This window comes from Chiloscyllium plagiosum, unplaced genomic scaffold (assembly GCF_037043375.1).
Source record: "Chiloscyllium plagiosum isolate Xiang-an unplaced genomic scaffold, Cpla_swu_hap1 HiC_scaffold_22, whole genome shotgun sequence".
In the NCBI taxonomy this organism is placed as follows: Eukaryota; Metazoa; Chordata; class Chondrichthyes; order Orectolobiformes; family Hemiscylliidae; genus Chiloscyllium; species Chiloscyllium plagiosum.
In genome coordinates, this window is record NW_028270160.1 from 17,365,662 (window position 1) to 17,382,424 (window position 16,763).

The 16,763-nt window shown below is 43.1% G+C and overlaps 1 protein-coding gene across 6 annotated transcripts in view; it reads left to right on the forward strand.

Moving 5' to 3' along the window:
* cfap43 (cilia and flagella associated protein 43) overlaps nucleotides 1–16,763 on the forward strand; it is a 145,623-nt gene that overhangs the window by 71,503 nt on the left and 57,357 nt on the right. For all 6 annotated transcript variants that reach the window (XM_043712886.2, XM_087998806.1, XM_087998804.1 and 3 more), the window contains 8 exons: nucleotides 2,240–2,317; nucleotides 4,142–4,267; nucleotides 5,443–5,547; nucleotides 5,707–5,823; nucleotides 7,032–7,235; nucleotides 12,473–12,679; nucleotides 13,759–13,848; nucleotides 15,961–16,041. In XM_043712886.2, the coding sequence (XP_043568821.2) occupies nucleotides 2,240–2,317; nucleotides 4,142–4,267; nucleotides 5,443–5,547; nucleotides 5,707–5,823; nucleotides 7,032–7,235; nucleotides 12,473–12,679; nucleotides 13,759–13,848; nucleotides 15,961–16,041 (1,008 nt within the window). The remainder of the gene's footprint in view (nucleotides 1–2,239; nucleotides 2,318–4,141; nucleotides 4,268–5,442; nucleotides 5,548–5,706; nucleotides 5,824–7,031; nucleotides 7,236–12,472; nucleotides 12,680–13,758; nucleotides 13,849–15,960; nucleotides 16,042–16,763) is intronic.

Consider the following 16,763-nt stretch of genomic DNA (forward strand, 5'->3'; position numbering starts at 1 on the left):
GGTCTAGGAAGTGTATGGAGGAGTCTAAGATGGTCCAGGTGAATTTGAGGTCGGGGTGGAAGGTGTTGGTAAAGTGGATGAACTGTTCAACCTCCTCGTGGGAGCACGAGGCAGCGCCGATACAGTCATCGATGTAGTGGAGGAAAAGGTGGTGGGTGGTACCAGTGTAGCTGTGGAAGATGGACTGTTCCACATAACCTACGAAATATATCCCTGGTGGTGGGGTCCGTTTGGAGGTGGCAGAAATGACGGCGGATGATACGCTGTATATGGAGGTTGGTGGGGTGGTAGGTGAGGACCAGTGGGGTTCTGTCCTGATGGCGGGGCTCAAGGGCGGAGGAGCAGGAAGTGGAGGAGATGCGGTGGAGGGCATCGTCGATCATGTCTGGGGGGAAATTGCGGTCTTTGAAGAAGGAGGCCATCTGGGTTGTACGGTATTGGAACTGGTCCTCCTGGGAGCAGATGCGGCAGATACGAAGGAATTGGGAATATGGGATGGCGTTTTTACAGGGGGCAGGGTGGGAGGAGGTGTAGTCTAGGTAAGTGTGGGAGTTGGTCGGTTTATAGTAAATGTCCGTGTTGATTCGGTCGCCCAAGATAGAAATGGAAAGGTCTAGGAAGTGTATGGAGGAGTCTAAGATGGTCCAGGTGAATTTGAGGTCGGGGTGGAAGGTGTTGGTAAAGTGGATGAACTGTTCAACCTCCTCGTGGGAGCACGAGGCAGCGCCGATACAGTCATCGATGTAGCGGAGGAAAAGGTGGTGGGTGGTACCAGTGTAGCTGTGGAAGATGGACTGTTCCACATAACCTACGAAAAGGCAGGCATATCTGGGGCCCATGTGATTTGGAGGAAGTGGGAGGATTGGAAAGAGAAGTTGTTCAGGGTGAGGACCAATTCAGTCAGTCGAAGGAGGGTGTCAGTGGAAGGGTACTGGTTGGTACGGCGGGAAAGGAAGAAGCGGAGGGCTTTGAGTCCTTCGTGATGGGGGATGGAGGTGTACAGGGACTGGATGTCCATGGTGAAGATAAGGCGTTGGGGACCGGGGAAGCGAAAATCATGGAGGAGGTGGAGGGCGTGGGTGGTGTCCCAAACGTGGATGGGGAGTTCTTGGACTATCAGCGTTCCAAAAAGACCACTCCCTCCGTGATTCCCTCGTCAGGTCCACACCCCCCACCAACCCAACCTCCACTCCCGGCACCTTCCCCTGCAACCGCAAGAAATGCAAAACTTGCACCCACACCTCCCCCCTTACTTCTCTCCAAGGCCCCAAGGGATCCTTCCATATCCACCACAAATTCACCTGCACCTCCACACACATCATTTATTGCATCCGCTGCTCCCGATGTGGCCTCCTCTATATTGGGGACACAGGCCGCCTACTTGCGGAACGTTTCAGAGAACACCTCTGGGACACCCAGACTAACCAACCCAACCACATGCAGGTCCTTGGACTCCTCCATCGCCAGACCATAGCAACATGACGGTTGGAGGAAGAACGCCTCATCTTCCGTCTAGGAACCCTCCAACCACAAGGGATGAACTCAGATTTCTCCAGTTTCCTCATTTCCCCTCCCCCCACCTTGTCTCAGTCAAATCGCTCGAACTCAGCACCGTCTTCCTAACCTGCAATCTTCTTCCTGACCTCTCCGCCCCCACCCCCACTCCGGCCTATCACCTCACCTTGACCTCCTTCCACCTATCGCATTTCCAACGCCCCTCCCCCAAGTCCCTCCTCCCTACCTTTTATCTTAGCCTGCTTGGCACACTCTCCTCATTCCTGAAGATGGGCTCATGCCCGAAACGTCGATTCTCCTGCTCCTTGGATGCTGCCTGACCTGCTGCGCTTTTCCAGCAACACATTTTCAGCTCTGATCTCCAGCATCTGCAGTGCTCACTTTCTCCTCGAAGGACAGTAGGTTGCCTTCCCTAAATGACTGATGAATCAGTTGCATTTTTAAGGCAATCATGAGACCCACATTTCATTGTGAGAATTTCTTTAAAAATGACACAAAGCCCTGATGGATGTGAACTTGCATTTCCTGGATTATCTACCCAGGTCTCTGGTTTACTATAACCAGTGGCAAACTACCATACCGAGGAGGCATAACGACAGCAAATTTTATTGCACAAGCTTTGGGTGCTGAGCATCCTGGGATACTGTGAGCAATTGGTGTATGTTCCTGGAGGCTGGTTAGAAATGGATGAGAATGAGATTGTTAAATCTGTTTTTTTTTCCAGGCAGTAGAGAAGGACAATCGCAAGCATGCAGAAGCCAAAGCTAAGCTGAAACAAGGAATCAGAAAGCTTCGTGCAACAGTGAGTAACCTGCAAATAAGTTGAATGCTGTGACACAAGAGCGAGTATTTCGTTCCTTGTATTTCGCATTCACAAAGTTGTGCAGTGGAGCTAAATTTGTTAGACTTTGGGAGTTTGGAACCACAGTTAGCTAATATAAGCAGTTGTCTATCCATAAGAATTTTTAGATAGTTTATTAAGTTTATTATGGACCAGCAGTTTAAATATGATACAATAATTCAACAATAAAATATATACATCCCTTGACAATTGAGAATGTTTCACTGATATCCAGTGATGAACAGGCACTTGGCACAATGTGTCAATTTCATTATGATTGTGAAGGTAGCATCCTGCTCATTAGTCAAACCTTTAGGAATCTGTTCCCTCAGTCTTCTTCCTCCTTAGGACCATCTTTCATCTGGAGGAGAGAGCGGTCTGGCAAACATTAACATTGACAAGGACTGCCCTGTAACATTTGTTGCTAGACTCTTTTTCTAGGGGCTGGTAGTTTATATTGTGTCCAAAACCCATTTAAATCCTTCTAGCCAATGGACACAGGACAACTACTCACGACTTCAGAATAATAGTTGCCCTTTTGCCTACTTTCATCTGAAGCTTAATTTTGTGAACAAAACTTTTATTTTACTAAACACTGCCTTGAATATAGGGCACATATATGCCATATTGTTTTTTGATGTCTGCATAACATCATGGCATCATAATCCATATGACCTTTTATCACACCTTCCATGTATCCTTGCATATTAGAAATTGTTTAGATTAGGGAAAGCAAGTAACTCTGTAACAGCAGTTACACGAGAGCTCTTGCTACACAGGAAATTCTAAGGAAGTTCTGTTTTAAAAGGGGGCCCAGTTTCCAACAATGTAGGCTGAGATATAAATGCATCCTCAAAGCAAGTCAGAGCAAAATCTACCCAAACATCTCCACTCAGACAGTTATGGAATTTTGGAATTCTCTGCCTCAGGGCTGTGGGTCCTCTATTGCTGAATATATTCAAAGCTGAGATCAATGGATTTTTGAACACCAAGGGATTACAGACGTTTTTACTTTACTCATACATGGGATCAGGGCATCGCTGGCTATGTCAGCATTTATTGCCCATTCCTAATTGCCCAGAGGGCAGTTAAGAGTCAACCACATTGTGGTGGATCTGGTATCACATGTAGGCCAGACTAGGAAAGGATGGTAGCTTCATTCCCTGAAGGATATTAGTGAACGAAGTGGGTTTTTCTGACAATTGACAATAGATTCATGGTCATCACTCCAAATTCCAGATTTTTATTGAATTCAAATTCCACTATCTGCTATGGCTGGATTCGAGCCTGCATCCCCAAAACATGAATAGTCCAGTAATAACACCTCTACGCCATCACCTCTCAGTCAAAATTGCTGTGAATGCTGTTATTGGATTGGTAGAGCAGGTTTAATGGGTGTATGGCCTTCTCCTTCACCTATATATGTACAAGAAAAAGCTTCAAAGTGATTAAATTTCATTGAGTATTGCAAGAATTTGACCAGCAGTAGACTATCACATTGCCATTTGTCATTCAGATATCTGGGCTTCAATTACCTATATGCACTTCAATGCAACTATTTCAGATTTTTGGTTGTCATTTCAAAGTCTTTGCCTTCAATTCCTCAGCAAACCCGTGAAAACCAACAACTTCCTGGCTTTGATCACTGCATATACCATAGCTGTCTAACAACAGTACTCTTGAAGCAGCCAGGTTGCAGCTGAATACAGGATCGGCTCTCATCACTAAGCACTCATTTTTAAATCTTACTTTAAAACACTTAAAGTATCATTGAATTTTCCTTAGATAAAGCGGATGATGCTTGAAAATGAGAATGTGCCTGAGATTGAGCGATTAGAGCACCACGAGTTTAACCTTGATCTGAAGGAACAGAAGAGGCTGCACTCAGAGGGAGAGGAAAAAGTGGCCAAGGTACACTGAGATTTTAACATACAGAATATTGCTGTAGTAGCACTGCATGGATGTAGAAAAAACACCTTGTCAGCATTCATTTCTTGATTTAACATTGTTTTTGAAATTAATAACTTCACTTCATACAGATTATGGCCATTTCTTATGTTACAAAGGTAACTAAAGAAAATTCAAGTCCATATACTTATGTGAGGGCTTTCACTTAACCATAAAAATCAATGCTACTGATTACAATATTTTCTAATGAACTTGTTCAGGGATGTTAGTACACATCTCTGGAGCAGGTGAGATTTGAATCTTGACTCCTAACTCAGAGGTAGGGAAACTACCACTGAGTCCTAAACCTGACTGATTACTTTAGCTTTTTCTCTTTTTATCTAGAAATGTTATCACACACAACCAAATGGCTTTTTATCCTACCAGTACATCATTGGTATTTTTCACCAGTTATCCACCCCCACTAAATCACCCATGTTTTCAATTAATCAAATTATATGACCCTACTGACTACAATTTAAAATTATTTTCTAATCACCGTGTTCAAAGATGTTATTACACATCTTAGGAGCAGGGAGTTGAAACTGGATTTCCTGGATCAGAGGAAGGGTCACTACCAGTGTGCCACAAGAACTCATTCCTACTGATTCTTAGCTTCCCATAACTACACAATCAATTCAAACCCAATTAGCTCTCAATTAATGTATCTATCATATGTTCCCTCATTCTGTTAGGTCTCAAGCATTCCTGCAGATAATATTTGATGATAACATCACTCAGTTTGATACATTGCTCATTGAAACCAGATAGGCTTCCTATATAGCTGTAGGTTATTATCGCAGCAAATTCCACCCCAATTAATGCTCTTTGCAAAGACTGACCGTGTCATCAAGTTTTTGATTTTAATCATTCCTATCTCCTCACTTTATCTTATAAATCACTTTGCGCAGAGGGCATTTTATGCATAGGAACTGAGCATTCATTCGCAGCATGAGAGAAATTATTTTCACCTACTAAAAAGTTATGTTCTATTTTACAGAAAACAAAAAATTGAATTATTTGAACTTAGAGTTCCGACGAAGAGTTGTATTGAACCAGTATAATTTGTACATCATCTATTCTCTGTGTTAATCAATTTTTTTGGGGGGCTGCTTACTGAATAAAATTTAATTCAACAGGTTCGTGAGACGATTGAGATGGAAAACCTAGCCAGCCAATACCTACGTGAAGTGATTAAGAGAGAATGCTGGGACAACATGTCTGTGAAAGGGCGAACTCTGGAGGTAATGATTAGAAACTGCATAAAAGTTAATCCTCTAAAAACTATAGAATCAGGGAGGGAGTGTTAAGATAATAGAGTGAAAGGTTTCAAAGGGAGAGTTGATGGATGAGTGAAAGATCCTTTTGTTTCATCTCGTTTTTTTTCCTTGTATACCTTTCAGGCTTTTTCTTCAGGATTGGCAGTGACTAATTACCCAATGAGGGAGCGCAGCAGTGGTGAGCTGCAGCTTCTTAAGAAGGTCATGCAGCAGAGAACAATTGAATTGATTGACCTGAAGGTACTCTTCCTGAATACATCTATACCACCATGACATTTAGCTGAGTGTTGAGTTTACTTGAAGTAATATATCTCAGTGCATTCAGAGAGTTATAACATGATTTTTTATATTACCAAACACTTCACCTAGTGGTCCTCAACCTCAGAGATTTAATGCTTACAAAATGTTGAGAGATAAACCCCAACATTTAATCTGTGCCTCAGAATGTAACCATGTGAAGGATGAGTTAAGAACAGAAGTGTTACTTTTAAATGTGAAGACTCGATTCTTTATAACCTTTTCATTCCTTAATGGGATACGGGCATTTGCATCAATTCTCCATCGATAATTTCCCTGGAGTATTCTGCCTTCTTATTTGCTGCAGTCCTTGGGTGTAGATAGAGCCACAATGTTCTTTGGGAGGGAGTTCCAAGAACTTGACCCAGCAACACTGAAGGAACAGCAATATATTTCCAAGACAAGATGATGTCTTTGAGAAAAACTTACAAAACTTGAGAAAAACTGGTGTTCCAAGTATAGGCTGCCTTTGGCCTTCTAGATGGTTGCAATCATGAGTTTGGAAGGAGGCTGGGTGTGTTGCACGTTGTAGATAGTATACATCGCTGCCACTGTGCATCAGTGGTGAAGTGACTGATTTTTGAAGATGGCAGCTGGAGTGCCAATCAAGTGGGCTGCTTTATCCTGAATGGTATCAAAGTTTTTGAAGAGTTGTTAGAGCCAAACTTTCCAGGCAGGTGGAGAGTGTCCCATCACACTCCTGACATGTGCCTTGTGGATTGTGGACAGGCTTTGAGGAACTATGATTTATTTGCCACAGAATTCCCAGCAAATAAAGATACGCTGGTATCATGGTGATACTGCAGGTAGATGTGCCAACTCACTGGGTCACCAAATGACTGAGTGTAGGTTTATGCATTTGGGTTATGTCCTATTATAGAGGCAGAGGTGAGAGTGAAATCTATATTTCACCCTGTGGGACTTACTAAATATGAAAGGATGCTAAAACCATTAATTTGTGACAGTGCCTAGTATGGCATTAGTACATAATTCCTGTTAATGTGTCATATTTCCACTTCACAGCCAGTCACGAATTATAAAAAGAGGTCAGGAAAATATAGGTTGAACTTTAAAGAGTCAATACTTAATAGGAACAAATGCACTGAGGCTTGATGTAGCGAGAATAGGTTTCATCCTTGCTGTCCTAACAGGTTCGAAAAGATATTGTTGAGACACCACCTAAGAAAGAAGAGAAGGAGGATGAGGAGGCTGAGGATGAAGAGTCAAAAGAGGAAGAGAGTACAGCATTGAAAGGCAGCCTGACCAGCGAATACGGTGTGGTAAATCCTTACTTGCACAAACAGTTAGAGCTGCATACAAAGGATGAGAAGATTAATCAGATCATCCTGTTACAGGTGAGCAAACCGTATTCAATACATTTAAACAGAAAAATCTTACTGCAGTATTGTTTTTCCTTTATCACATAGCCCATCGAACCTACACTATTCCATTTTCATCCATATGTCTTTCCAATGACTATTTAAATGCCTGTAGAGTTGGTGAGTTTGCTACTGTTGCAGGCAGGTCATTCCATGCCCCTACTTCTCGCTGAGTAGGGAAACTATCTCTGACATCTGTCCTATGTCTATCACCCCTCAATTTAAAGCCATGTCCTCTCGTGCTAGCCATCACCATCTGAGGAAAAAGACTCTCACTGTCCACCCTCTCTAACCCTCTGATGATCTTATATGTCTCAATTAAGTCACCTCTCAGCCTTCTTCTCTCTAACATAAACAGCCTCAAGTCCCTCAGCCTTTCCTTGTAAGACCTTCCCTGCATACCAGGCAACATCCTATAAATCTCCTCTGAACCCTTTCCAAACGTCCACATCTGTCCTATAACGTGGTGACCAGAACTGTATGCAATACTCCAAGTGCAGCCACACTAAAGTTTAGTAAAGCTGCAGCATGACCTCATGGCTCCGAAACTCAATCCCTCTACTAATAAAATCTGACACACCATATGCCTTCTTAACAATCCTATCAACCTGGGTGTCAACTTTCAGGGATCTATGTATGTGGACACCGAGATCTCTCTGTTCATCTGCACTACCAAGAATCTTACTATTAGCCCAGTACTCTTTATTCCTGTTGCTCCTTCCAAAGTGAATCACCTCACACTTTTCTGCATTAAACTCCATTTGCCACCTCTCAGCCCAGCTCTGCAGCTTATCTATGTCCCTCTGTAACCCACAACATCCTTCGTCACTATCTGCAACTCTACCGACCTTAGTGTCATCGGCAAATTTACTAACCAATCCTTCCATGCCCTCATCTAGGTCATTTATAAAAAATGACAAATAGCAGTGGTCCCAAAACAGATCCTTGTGGTAAACCACTAGGAACTGAGCTCCAGAATAAACATTTCCCATCAACCACCACCCTCTGTCTTCTTTCAGCTAGACAATTTCTGATCCAAATCGCTAAATCACCCTCAATCCCATGCCTCCATATTTTGTGCAATAGCCAACCGTGGGGAACCTTATCAAATGCTTTACTGAAATCCATATACACCATATCAACCGCTTTACCCTCATTCACCTGTTTGGTCACCTTTTCAAAGAACTCAGTAAGATTTGTGAGACACGACCTACCCTTCACAAAACCGTGTTGACTATCTCTAATCAACTTATTCCTCACTAGATGATTATAAATCCTATCTCTAATAGCCTTTTCCAACACTTTACCCACAACCGAAATAAGGCTCAATGGTCTATAATTACCAGGGTTGTCTCTACTCCCCTTCTTGAACAATGGAACAACATTTGCTATCTTCCAGTCTTCTGGCATTATTCCTGTAGACAATGATGACATAAAGATCAAAGGCTGTGCAATCTTCTCCCTGCCTCCCAGAAAATCCGAGGATAAATCTCATCCGGTCCAGGGGACTTAAACTATTTTCACACTTTACAGAATTGCTCCTTGTGCACCTCAATCCCATCTATTCTAGTGGCCTGTATCTCAGTATTCTGCTCTACAACATCATCTTTTCCCAGTGTGAATACTGATGAAAAATATTTATTTAGCGCTTCCCCTATCTCTTATTCCACGCACAACTTCCCACTACTATCCTTGATTGGCCCTAATCTTTCTCTAGTCATTCTTTTATTCCTGATATACCGATAGAAAGCCTTACGCTTTTCCTTGATCCAATGACTTCTTATGTCCCCTCCTGGCTCTTCTTAGCTCTCTCTTTAGGTCTTTCCTGGCTAACTTGTAATTCTCAAGCACCTTAACTGAGCCTTCATGTCTCATCCTAATTTAAGCTTTTCTTTTCCTCTTGACAAGAGCTTCAACTTCTTTAGTAAACCACAGCTCCCTCGCTCAACAACTTCCACCCTGCCTGAGAGGTACATACTAATCAAGGACACACAGTAGCTGTTCCTTGAATAAGCTCCACATTTCAATTGTGTCCATCCCCTGCAGTTTCTTTCCCCATCCTATGCATCCTAAATCTTGCTTAATTGCATCATAATTGCCTTTCCCACAGCTCTCACTCTTGCCCTGCGGTATATACCTATCCCTTTTCATCGCTAAAGTAAACATAACCGAATTGTGGTCACTATCACCAAAGAGCCCCAATTAACCAGGAATCCTAAACCCTCCCTCCTGCACCATCCTTGTAGCCACGTGTTCAACTCCTCTCTCTCCCTATTCCTTACTAGATGTGACATGTGCAACAAACCCCCCGCCCCCCCAACCCCAACACAAGTGGAATACTTGTTGTTGAGGGGAACGACCACAGGGATTCTCTGCACTACCTGCGGGTTCCCTTTCCGTCCCCTGACAGTAACCCTCATTTACCTTCTTCTTGTACCTGAGGTGTAACTACCTCCCTGTAACTCCTCTCAATAACCCCCACTGCCTCCTGAATGACCCGAAGTTCCAGTACCTTAACACTGTGCACTTCCCATAGATGCAGTCAGCAGGGACACAAGTGATGACCCTTACCTCCCACATTCTGCAGGAGGAACATTCAACTGCCCTAACCTCCATTCTCACTATTCTAAATTCCCAATGAGACTACTGAAACTTCCCATCAGGCCCCTGGTCCTCGTTGTCGCTCCTCCCATTGCAATGCCACCAAAAAAAATGAAGTTGCATTCAGCAGCAGTCACATATCATCCAAAGTCCCTAAAAATGGCTAATATCAACAAGATGCATGTCTGTAAATTGTCTCTCACCCGGGACATGACAATCCCATTGGCACAGAATCTCTGTAGACTCCTCTGCAACTTCATGAAATGGACTGGAGGGTGCTGACACCACTTCGACAGCAGCAGTGTCATGTTCAATCCTCAGTCCCTTGCCCTTCCTGTCTTCAACTTTCAGCTTACTCCAATCTGATAACATATACAGTAACCCAGTCTCTGTTCTATTCTCATAGACAGACCTCAACACCAGGATCTGTTGGAAGACTGTCAAACAGAAAAACTGCTTCATTCATAGAGAATCTTGCTTATTTCCTCTTTACACAATTGTTTTTGTGTATTCTGAACAAACCACAGAAGCACACAGCCTGACCAACTGCAATTCATTTTCTATTTACCCTTTTGCTTCTAGCTGTTCAACCTCAGGTTGGCAACCTCAGATCATATGGAAATTCCTTGGAACAATCTGGAAATGAATTAGCCCTCTTCAGCTCACTTTGGTCCTAAAGGAACATACCACAAAAGGAATGCCAGGTTTTTTACCCAATACATGGGTCATTACATTGATATCCATTCAGCATGGACGGGTTGGACTGAAGGATCTGTTTCTGTGCTGTACATCTCTATGACTCTATGATTCATTTTCTAAGTAGTAATAGGAAGGGAGGCAAGATGAGATTGCATATAATCTTTGAAGGCATCAGCTTGATGGACCAAATGACCTTTGATCTGCCTTCTACTGTTCCTATCATAAATATATTCTTGTGGAAGCTCCTTCCACGCTTGAGCAGAGGGTGAAACCCATCAAGTGTAGAAATAATTTCTTAAACAGTCGTATAAGATATCTGCATAATCAGTGTCAACAACATTGCAATCTTCTGCAATGTATGGACTCTGTACTCCACCTGTGTTCCTACTATAACACTTGTTGTAACATAAATATTACAGGCTTGTTAATAGAGTTACCAATCACTCTCTCTGAGTGAGGGAACTGGGCACTGCAAGAGAGAAAGTCACTGAAGTATTTCCATGGTGCCTCAAGTACTTAGTGCATGATGTAAAGGAAATTAACGGGTCAATATCATATAAGAAGCTATTAAATAAGTTCAACCCTTTCCTCACTCCCCTCCCATGGCAACCCTATTTCTGTTGTAAAACTAACTTGAGGCATAGTGGCCAACAAAAGGAAGAATGTAACTCTCAAAGAAGAAAGCAAAGGTTTATATTATAGCAAAGGTTATATTTTTTTGAATCTTCAAACAACAAAATATGGGAATCTTTTTCAGCCTTTTATCTGTTCAACCTGTGACGCAAGTTACCTTCACATTATGGTTCTGACAATTGTTCAGCATCACCTAGGAGGATCAAGTGAGCAGTAGAAATTATGATAAAGCAGGGAAATAGCATTCAATGAGCAGCTGTGGTTTCAGTGCAGATGCAGAATCAACATTTGCAGTTGTCTGCTTTGTGCCAGGCCTCTTCCAACATACTCTAGCCCTCACCCTTCACAATAACAGCAGTAACTTCAGAATCATCTTCCACAGCATTGAAGGTGGACAAAACAGAACAAATGTCATCAGCAATAGAACATAGAACATAGAAAAGTACAGCACGGAACAGGCCCTTTGGCCCACGATGTTGTGCCGAGATTTAATCCTAATATAAAATATAGTAACTTAACCTAAACACCCCTCAACTCACTGCTATCCATGTGCATGTCCAGCAGTTGCTTAAATGTCCCCAATGACTCACAACTCTCTGCATAAAGAACCTACCTCTGACGTCTCCTCCTAATATCTTCAAATTAGGACTTCTCGTATCAGTCAATCCTGCCCTGGGGAAAAGTCTCTGGCTATTGATAATCACAATGTCTCTGTGCTTCACTCTGTCATTTCTGATATCCGTGAGATTCAGGTGAGATCATTCAATCAAATCAGGAACTGAAATGATTCTCCACTCAATCCCTGACATGCCACAAATTTGTATGAACTTCTGGAAAAACAAATATGCATTTTGGCACATGGAGTGATGTGTCTCAAATATGAAAATAAAGAAATATCAAGAATCTAACATTCAAATAAGTTCTCATTGAAAGGAGAATACCACCTGTGTCAGTGAGGTACCCCCTCAGTACTGACTCTCTAACATTGCAGCACTCCCTCAGTACTGAACCTGCGACAGGACAGTGCTCCTTCAGTACTGATCCTGCAACAGGGCAGCACTCACTCAATACTGACCCTCATTCATTGCAGCCTTTCCTCTGGACTGTGGTATTGATTTGCTGGGTCCAAAACAAGCCAGGTTAGTAGCCCGGCCCCAACATCTCCATCTTTGCTCCATCTATCCATTGTGAGTGTATACAGCATTAAACCGACTATCACCATTCAACTCTTGTTATGTACATAAAACTTGACTTTTTACTATTACTCTCCTCATCTTAAGGACGTAATTTACAACATAAAAACTGCTTTCAACAAGGAATTTGATGCAACCTACAAACAAAAAGAGGTGGAGATGGCTCGAGTGAAAGACCGAACCATGCGGATCTTGGAAATCATGCAGCAACTAGACATGGATGAGGAGGTCTGGCTGCCCACAATGAGCAACAAGGAGTTACCTGAGCGAGAGTTTGAAGTCCAGGATTCTGAGGTAATACCTGGACTGTAGGAGGGCCACACCTCATCCTGACTTTTCATCATGTTTTCAAAAACATTGTTCTCTCTGTGCTTTCTCACATTGGTACTGTGCCCACCAATCAGGGCAGTTACCAGGCAGGGGGACCTAGTGCTGGTTCTGTTAATTCAGACAGTACACTGAAATCAAAGTCAATCCTTCCACTACAAGCCCTTCCATGTGGAAAACCTGCCATCTCTCAGACTTTATTTTTAAGAAGCCCCAACCTTAACTGGATTTCCATTTCTCCATCCACTTGAACCTTAATTTGAAATCATGTTTTTGATCACAAGCACCCCTGAACAGATAGACACAGAGAAGCTGTTTCCTCTGCTGCTTGGAGGTGGGGCTGTGTATGGAGGGCTGCTGGTGGTGGTGGGGGTGGGGAGGTGAAGAGCCCAGAACGCAGGGCAGAACCTTACAATTCAAGCGAGATCGTTCAGGGTCATGTCAGGAAGCATTTCCTCATACAGAGCGGAGTGGAAACCTGTAAGTTTGTCCCCCAAATACCTGGTGAACCTAGACTCAGAGAAAGATGTGAAAACAGAGATTGATCAGTTTTTATCAATTAAGGGGATTAAGGCAGTTTGAACAAGGATACATAGATATGTTATGATACAGATCAGCAATAATCTATGTACTGGCCAAATAGGTTTGAGGGATCACATGGGGCTTCTCCCAGTTCCTCGGTTTCTGATCAAACACTACTCTCCATGTTGAAGGTGCAGGAGTTTTGGGGGGGGCAGGGTGGTTTATGGACAGTGTGGATGTTGGTCTTGACAGTTTCACAGATCTGGTGCCATGGTCTGCTATGGTCTCGACCTGGTGTAGTTGTTGCAATAGCTGGCATCAATCTTGTATGTACAGTAGATTGTAGCAGCTGCCTGATGCTGAATATGATTCTGCAATGCTGTTGCATACTTATTGTTCTTGGGCCTGTTTGAATTTTGAAATGTCACTGCCAAAGCTGCTGTATTATTGTTTACCAGTGCAGGTTTCAAATGAATCTGATGAGTTCCAATCAACACCCAATGAGTTTGTCTCTTTGCCTTTAGATTACAGCAGAGCGCTACCTCACCCCAGAGCAAAAACGTAAACTGGAGGAAGAGTATAAGGCTGAACAGCTGCGGCTACTAGCTGCTAAGGTACCTAATAACTCATTATGGGTGTGAGTTTAATGTGGGTGGGGTGATGAGGGGGTTTGGGTTATTGTTTGAACAGGCAGGCTCCTACTAGCGAGCTTCACTGCTGCAATGTCCTAAACTGAGAATCCATCATAGTCAGCCAAGACCCAGCACAGATTACTACCTATTGTAAAGCCATACTTTTCCTTTCAGTTATTGTGTATTGTAAGGCACAGAGGTTGAGAATGAGACAGACATGAGCTGTACAGCTGACAATGAGACATATACGAGTCAAAGAGTGTGGTGCTGGAAAAACATAGGCAGTCAGGCAGCATCCAAGGAGCAGGAGAATTGACGTTTCAGGCATATGCCCTACATTCGGCTGTGCTTTTCCAGCACCACACTCTTCGAGTGTGATCTCCAGCATCTGCAGTCTTCAATTTCTCCTCCACTGAGTCATACACGGACCATGTACGAATTTACACTGAGATACGCATGGGTCATACAGGAGCTGACACTGAAACATAAAACAGGCTGTATAGGAGCTTATGCTGAGAAACACATGGGCCATATAGGAGATGACACTGAGACACACATGGGCCATACAGGAGCTGACACTGAGATACACACAGGCCATACAGGAGCTGACAGTAAAACACAAAACCAGTCTGTATAGGAACTTATGCTGAGATACACCTGAGCCATACAGGAGCTGATACTGAGATACACATGGCCTATACAGGTGCTGTCACCAAGACACAAGAACAGGCTATTCATTACCAGAGAAACTTCTGTGTGGGTGTATAGTATAACAATTCCAATGTGTGGCACGTGACTCTGCAACAGCTATATTTTAATGGAGTAGAGCATTAGTGATTAACATGTGCTGTTAATGTGGTCTTTAGATAAAAGTGAAACACAGGGCACAGATTGCTGATAGTGCAGGAATGTCTAAGAAGGGATAGATATGGTTTCACTAGAGAAGATGGAATGGAGATTTACCAGTATGCTACTTGAGCTGGAGGATCTGAGCTGAGAGGAAAACCTGGATTGACAGAGCCTACTTTACTTCGACCAGGAAAGGTTCAGACGGGACTTAATAGAAGTGTATAAGATTTTAACAGGCATAGATGGAGCGCATAGGGAGGCACATTTTTCCATTAGTAGGGGGGTTAATAACCAGAATGCATAGACTGGGACTTTTTTCACTGGAGCTTAGGAGGTCGAGAGGTGACCTGATTGTCTATACACCTCATTATTTTATAAACTGAGTTAATGGTAGTTGTCTTTTCCCTAGGATGGGGGATTTCAAGACTGGGGACACATTTTTAGGTGAGAGGTGAGAGATTTAAAAAAGGCAAGAGGCAATTTTTTTAACGGAGGCTGGTTCGTGTATGGAGTGGACTTCATGGGGAAGCAGTGGATGTGCGTACAATTACAACATTTAGGATAAGTGCATGAATAGAAAATATCTGGAGGGATATGGACCAGGAGCAGGGAGGCGGGACTAGTTTAGTTTGGGATTATGTTCGGCATGGACTGGTTGGACTGAAGGGTCTGTTTCCGTGCTGTATAATTCTTTGGCTCTATTTAAACTAACAGGTAGAAGACTAAGAGAAGAAAGTTTTTTTTTAACTCAGAGTGGAACTCAGTGATTGAAAAGGTGATTGACTCAGAAATTCTTGAAATATTTAGATATTCACTTGTGTTGCCATAATCTCCAGGGCTGTGGGCCAAGAGCTAGAAAATGGCGTTAGTGTAGTCAGATCTTTGTTGATTGCCATAGATACAATAAGCCTCTAATGTGCTGTAAACATAAATAAGTCTATGAATTTATAATGAGATTGAATCCTGCTGAAGAGTCCCAACTGAAATGTTAACACTTCTTTCCAAGCTTGAGGATGCATTTGCAGCATCTTCTGTCTGCCTCTCTGCCTGTGCCAGTTAGTAATCCCATGTGAGCTAAACCTTGATAAACCTCAAGACTGTAACCAGGATATAAGCTAAAATGTCTCAGCCACCCCTAGGTCATGATTCCTTCCTGTGTACTGAGTGCAGTTCACTCATAAATCTTTCCTCACACAGTTTTAGTGTGAGTCTATATCAATGATGTTTCCTTACTCTGTTTCCCAGGCTGACAACTGGAGGGAGCGTGCACTGAAAGACATGATGGGAGGTGTCCTGGAAACCAAGAAATCAGACATTCTGAAAATGGTGAGATAGTCAGCAGCCTCCTGATAGTAATGCATTTCCTGGATACAGAGTGGATACTCAGAATTTACTTTCAGATGGTGGATCCAAAACATGTCATTCAGGTGATAACGCTGGATTAGGGAAAGTAACTGTGGTTTCAGTTATGTTCCTCGTAAACAATTGGCACTGGATCCTCTTCACCTGTTCCAGCAATCACAGCTCCCATTCTAAAACCGGAGACAGTACTCACTATGCTTAATGTGTGTCAGCAGCTGGCACCAATTAGAAACATAGAATCCGTACAGTGTGGTAACAGGCCATTTGGCCCACCAAGTCCACAACAATCCTCTGAAGAGTAACCCACCCAGACCCATTTCCTTATTTTATTGCTCTACATTCACCCCTGACGAATGCACCTAACCAATTCATCCCTGAACACTATGGGCAATTTAGCATGGCCAATTCACCTAACCTCCATATCTTTGGACTGCGGGAGGAAACCAGAGCACCTGGAGGAAATCACACAGACACAGGGAGAATATGCAAACCCCACACAGTCACCTGGGGCTGAAATCGAACCAGGTCCCTGGTGCTGTGAGGCAACAGTGCTAACCACTGAGCCACCATGCCACCCAATTATGTGCATGGCCCCAGCACAGAGACCAGACTTAGAACAGTGCTTAAGCTACTCTGGTGCAACTTACCAAAAGGGGAGAGTGAAAGAGTTGTGCCAGTGCTATGAC